Here is a 6,280-nt window from a genome sequence, read left to right on the forward strand (position 1 = left end):
TTATCATTTTCAGTAAAGTTATAAAGTAAAGTTATATCTCAATATGTATGTAAACATCCACAGTAAATAACATAATGGACATGTTAATTAGCTTAAAGTAGGTTCGCGTTACAGAAAGCGTATTGGGCCCTCCGTCAGATGTTAGGGAGTTAAAGCTTGGTTCCCACTAGGACGTAAGCGTAACGTAAGCGATTTGACCAATCACAAGCCATGGATAATTCGAATTGTCGCTTGTCATTGGTCAACTCGCTTGCGTTGCGTCTACGTCCGTGGGAAGCACGCTTAATTTAGTATGGTTAAATAACACCATACGTTCGAATTAATTCATGTTAATTCATTAACAATAACAATTTCTCATTCTAACTTTACTGCACATCAGGAGCGCACTAAAATATGACAAATTCATAACAGTACCCGCAATGTCAATTTTTTCTTTACACAATGGGACAATTCATCTGACACATTTACTTATAAACAACATGTTCTATCATCATTAAGTAACAAATGAAACATTCCAAAATGAAAATAAATAAAAAATAATCCAAATGTTTTTACAAATTAGTATTCTTGACGGTTTTTTAAGATATCTTGAATCAATCACGTGATTATCTTCAAGAGTATGTCCTCGTCATGTCATTCATCACAATTAAGTCATCATACATAAGGTAGCCACGTGACCACAATCATAATAAATGACAGGATGTCTCTTGACGTTCATAATTACCATGAATCAATTTCTCACTTAAGCTTAGCGTTAATTGTAATTTAAAAAAATATAGAACCGAACAAAAAAAAATTAATCAAAACCACATTGTCGAGTACATTAGGCCCACTTCAGAACATTTAGTATTGTCATTCAATTATTCCTATTTTATACATTGTTAATGCGTAAAGCTTGGTTCCCATTGGACGACGATACGTACGTGCAACGTACACATTTGACCAATCACAAGCGACGGATCATCTAAACTGTCGCATGTGGTCAAACTACTTGCGTGCACGTCATTCAATGAGTTGCGTTTTTTAAGTTTCATTAAACGTAACGCAAAGTCGTACACGCAACGCAAGTTAGTTGACCAATCACAAGCGACAATTGGGAAGACACATCTCTCGTGATTGGTCAAATTACTTTGTGTTATGCTGACGCCATTCAATGCGCTGAGTTCTTATGGTAACCAATCTTAAGTTAAAACATTTATCACAATACTTCAACTGTGTGTATATATATATATATATATATATACCATGCTATGCTCTTGTATACCTGGATGTATCTACTACTAGTAATTGGCTAGACTAATTTTGAACCTCTCGAACGTTTAATTAAATGCAAAAAAAAAAAGAAGTCTGCATAATATATCATTTATTCATCTACTCTCCACAGATTGATTGTCATCGTGCAAATTAATCAAACCTAAGTACAGTTCACCTTCGGTCACTAGCTATTAAATCATTTATGAACATACACTGAAACTACTTATATTAGGATTATGTAGTAGTTTAACGTAATGAAACAATATTGTTACCGTAACGGATAAAACAGCAGAGGATAAATCTAAATGATATATTTCAAACACACGCACACACACAAAAGCAGAAAACAGTAGAACCCATCTATTCAAGGAACACTACCTATAAAGCTCTGTCTACACTATCAAACTTTATGTGACCAAAAAAAATGTGATGTGCCCATATATGGACATGATGATGTCATATCACTACCATATTTGGGCACATCACACTTTTTTGTCAAACTAGTTTGATAGTGTAGACAGAGTTTAAGGGGATTTCGTGGATTTAATAGGAGCAGCATATACTTTATCATTGACCTATTCAGGGGACACCGTTATTAAAGGGACGGTTTTACATAGAACATATTGGATTATAGTTTAATTAGGCTATATTAATATTAGTATATGCTATTTCATTGGATCACATCTTTGAAACTAACAGGATCAGCATATACACTTTAACATTGACCAACTCTTACTCAGGGGAAACCGTTATTAAAGGGACGGTTTTATTAGGACAGACTATAGATGATAGTTTAATTAGACTATATTATTAGTATATACTATTTCATTGAACTACATCTTTGTGGTCGTGGGTAATAAATTTTAATCACGTGGACTTTGGCATCTCCTTCACTATTCAAGATTTCCACAACACATTTAAGAGTACTGTAAAATACGACCCATGACTTCAATCATATCGAAGCCATCGATTTAGTGTATCTAAATGTGTTTAATATCTCCGTGATACAGCATCTCATGTGTTTCGCATACAACGCCTAATATACTTTAACCCAACCTTCCATGATATAGGCACATATGAAACACATGAGTTAATGTATCATGGAATTTGTGGAGATACAAAACTATGATTCTTATTCTTTAGTGCCAAAAAATGGATATTAATTTTCTATGATTCATTACACTTTCCAAATAATACTGGTGATTTTAATTAATAAGGGGAAACTGTTAGCTGTAATTTCTCCCATGGTTATGACTAACATATAATTTGTTACACAAAAAAGGAGCGATATCACAATTCTAACAAATTGTGTCGGATTTCGAAAACTTTTGAGATGCTACATTTAACCGGATGTAATGTCCCCAAAAAATATGACAAATAAAAAAGAATGTGTCACACTTTGAATATATATGCCATTTTATAATTTTAATGAATTTATTAAATTAAATTAAATTTTGCTTTAAAAAACAATGTTTTCGTTTAGAAAAAAGGCGACAAAAATAAACAAGCGGTAAGTCCAATTAGAAACCAATTGAATTTCAGAAAATATGCTTCCGGTTGACTTTTTTAAAATAAATTTGTTTTTTTCAAACCAAAAAACCTAAAATATAAACCAATTATTTTTCTACTATTAATAATTATGATTAATATTATGATACACATTAAGTTGGGTGTGATTCCAGATGCAATATCCTTCCTAAAGCATAGACTATCTTGCTCAAAGACCTACAATGACAGGCTATATAGCAATAACCACGTGTAGCTTCTATTTGTCTGCAGGAAAAAACAAACGATGAAATATTGGCAAGAGTTATAATCAATGTCTAAAAGGCTCGAAAATTTCCTATTTGTGTGATATCATTTGTTGATGAGTCAGGGGCTCAGTTTCCTAATCAAATAACACAAGGAAACAAAAGAAGAGAAACGTCAGCAGACGACAAATGCTACTTGTTGAACGCGTGGCAGACTATACAACTTAGTTGCAGACGATCCATATTTTATACAACTAGAATAACAAAAAAAAGGTAAGTCAAATTAACATTTTAACTAATTCATTTTACTTGAACTTTCATCTTAAATCTGTGCCAGTGTTAAATAATAATCTTTACTTGCTGTTTGGCAGTTAAGTTAATTGAAAACATTAAGAAAGCTAATTATTAGTTAGCTGATTAGATTGTGTTGTTAGAGAACAGGGTAGTTATAAAATATTGGTTTTGTTTGTTTGTTTTTATTTATTGTTTAACAATGTAATTTTTTACATAATATAACTATTGTGATCTTTAACGTTTGTCACTATTCAACTAACTATTCAAATTACACCCTTTAATTGTCCAATAACAAATCAGAATAGGTTTGCTTAATGATTTGTATATAGTCTGCTATTGTGCAGTCTGCTATTAGTTGGCGATACGAATATATCGTTAGTATAAAATCCTGGTAGCACATACCATCTGTAAAAATCTGTAGATATCAAGATGTCAGTTAGAGGAAAACAATATATCATTTGTTCTTCCTTATCCTTCTTCTGTAATTTATAAGAAACAATGTTGATTTTATTATGTCATGTTAATAACAATAAGAAGAAATTAGTATCAAGGTGGGTGATTCCCACGGAAAAAAACAAACAAATAAAGACATGATTTATTATGTTATGTTTAAGGATTGAAAGAAATAAAAACTACCTATATGTCATGTTAATGAAAATGAGAAGAAATTAGAATAAAGGTGGGTAATTCCCACGAAATCTTTCGTGGGAATTAACCACCTTTAAAAAACACATGAAATGAAAAGATGTAGAACTTCACTATTTTATTTTCTATTTTTAAGATAGCTCTCAATGATCAGCTTCATTAATCAGGTTTTAGAGAAATTTTACTTCTGAAAAGTAACAAGTGAAATAAAAACTCTTTCCAAAGAACGAACGTTGGTCGTAATAAAACATGTCGGTATGATTGGACATTTTGGAAATGTACACGTCTGCTTATAAATAGTAGTGACGACCCTGTATTGATAACATTATACTAAATTATTATTGTTATTATTTTCTAATTTAGAATTGCAATATGGATGACACACTGTCAGAACTGTTGACGTGCCCAAGTTGCTCTGAGATTTTTGACAACAATTTAGAAGCAAAACAACCTAAGCTCCTTCCCTGCCAACATGTCTTCTGTCTGGGCTGCTTACAAAGTCTTAAGTTGGAAAAGAAGACATTAGACAGTGGTCTGGATTTGAGTCTAACAGAAACAACTCCATTTGACGAAAGTCTCCAAGCTCTCTATTGCCAATGTCCAAGCTGTAGTAAGAAGCATCGAGTACCTCACGATGACGTAACCAATTTTGATAATAGCATGGTTCACGATAAGTTACTTGAAAGATGCAGGAAAAAGAAGATTGAGGAACCAAAATCTGAGACAGATGAACTAGTGACGTTTGTGAAAAGAGCTCAAGGTAAACTACAAAAGAAGATCGGATCGTTCGATGAAAAATTCAAGCAGAAACTTGCAGATTTGCAGAGTTATTGCGATGCCAATAAAGAGGATGTTCGTGAGAAAATGGAACAGCTTGTAGAGGAAATCCACAAGACAGAAGCGAGTCTATTCAAGATGATTGATAGGTATCATGAAGCCGAAGAAAAGAAATTGAAGGATACCCATGAAGCTGCCATTGAACGTGTCAAACATGCCAAAGAACTATCTGAAACTGTCAACGAAACATTGGTTGGACCACAGACAAAATCTGCAGTACATCTAACGAAGGTTCTTGGAGACACTCTCTCCACATGTGATGATATAGAAGGCTTAACTGAAAACGTTCCAGATTCATCCTTATCTAAATTCGAGTGCAATATCGAAGAAATTAAACAATCAATTACGTCACTAGGAGGAGAACCGACCGTAGAGATGAATCCAAAAAATGAAGAACAAGGAGAAATGTCTAAATGTCAAGAAGATGTGGACAAACAGGAAGATGTTCTTCAGATTAAAGGTGAAGATCTAAAGGAGGCCGTATTAGTTAAAGATATTAATGACACTTTGCCGTCGTACCCGATTTTACATATGAACAGTAAATGGGCTACTTAATGGTAACTACCTAACATTATAGGTAATAATTAATACATTCAATGATGGTTTAAAGAGTTTAAAGACATTTTAAACCGTATATTATTACATGTTTACGACATTTACTAGACTTCGTAACGTATAGGATACATCATTATGTCTTCACGTATTAAAGCTGAAAGACTGATGTGGTATTTAAACCAATGGCTAGTCAACATATAATACAATTGCACTAGAAATAAGGTAATCTTTTGAAAATACCTTTTGGTCTAATCCTTTTAAATGGACCGACGGGTCTGAATGTTTATTAATATTCATTTATCTGTGTTACACAATCAATCCGTGTCAGAAAACTTGGTTAAGTACAATGCGTTTCATGCAATTTCTTTTTTTCCTGAAATGGATTCCGAATCAGTTATAATGAGTTTATTCGCATTCAAGTTCTCTTGTTTAATGGTAGTTGTAATAAAGGAAGTTACAAGAATTATCGATTCCCGGTTGTTCTATTTCAGAATGTAAAAATTGTGGCTGAATGGAAAAAAAAATCACAAGATAATTTTCCTGACATTATTAGTCATATTATAAATCCTTTCCGCTAAAGGGTTGAATTTTTATAAACCAAATTATGTTTTTCATTTATTTATAACACTGTGTATATTGTATTGCTACCTCTGATTCAAATTCTGTCGATACATGTACGGTATTAATCTAGAAACAATAAAGATGCAGGGGTATCTTGCCCGATGACGACAAGGCCTATCCTAAATATTTAATTTAAAAAAAAACCAAAAAAAACTTAAAAGTGTGAGATTAAATCTCACTCTTCCCTGTGATAAAGGTTGCTGTCAGAAAAGGTGATACAGTATACTCTGTTCTGTCGCTAGACATGATACCGACCATGTAAGTTACCAATTGCATTGATTTTGTTAGCATTAGGCTTATGTGCATTGACTTATGCTTCTGTT

General features: G+C 32.7%; 1 protein-coding gene across 1 annotated transcript; it reads left to right on the forward strand.

The window, feature by feature from the left end:
• The first annotated feature begins 3,230 nt into the window (after positions 1-3,230).
• On the forward strand, positions 3,231-6,019 carry LOC144842390 (uncharacterized). The gene is made up of 2 exons (XM_078698836.1): positions 3,231-3,278; positions 4,308-6,019. The coding sequence occupies exon 2, from the start codon at positions 4,317-4,319 to the stop codon at positions 5,334-5,336; it is 1,020 nt and encodes a 339-aa protein (XP_078554962.1). The 5' UTR covers positions 3,231-3,278; positions 4,308-4,316; the 3' UTR covers positions 5,337-6,019.
• The last annotated feature ends 261 nt before the right edge of the window (positions 6,020-6,280 follow it).

This window comes from Antedon bifida, chromosome 5 (assembly GCF_963402885.1).
Source record: "Antedon bifida chromosome 5, ecAntBifi1.1, whole genome shotgun sequence".
NCBI classification, from domain to species: Eukaryota; Metazoa; Echinodermata; class Crinoidea; order Comatulida; family Antedonidae; genus Antedon; species Antedon bifida.

Bases quoted from the DNA above. Each gene is read 5' to 3' on its own strand.
- LOC144842390 (XM_078698836.1), top strand. From the start codon at position 4,317: ATGGATGACACACTGTCAGAACTGTTGACGTGCCCAAGTTGCTCTGAG.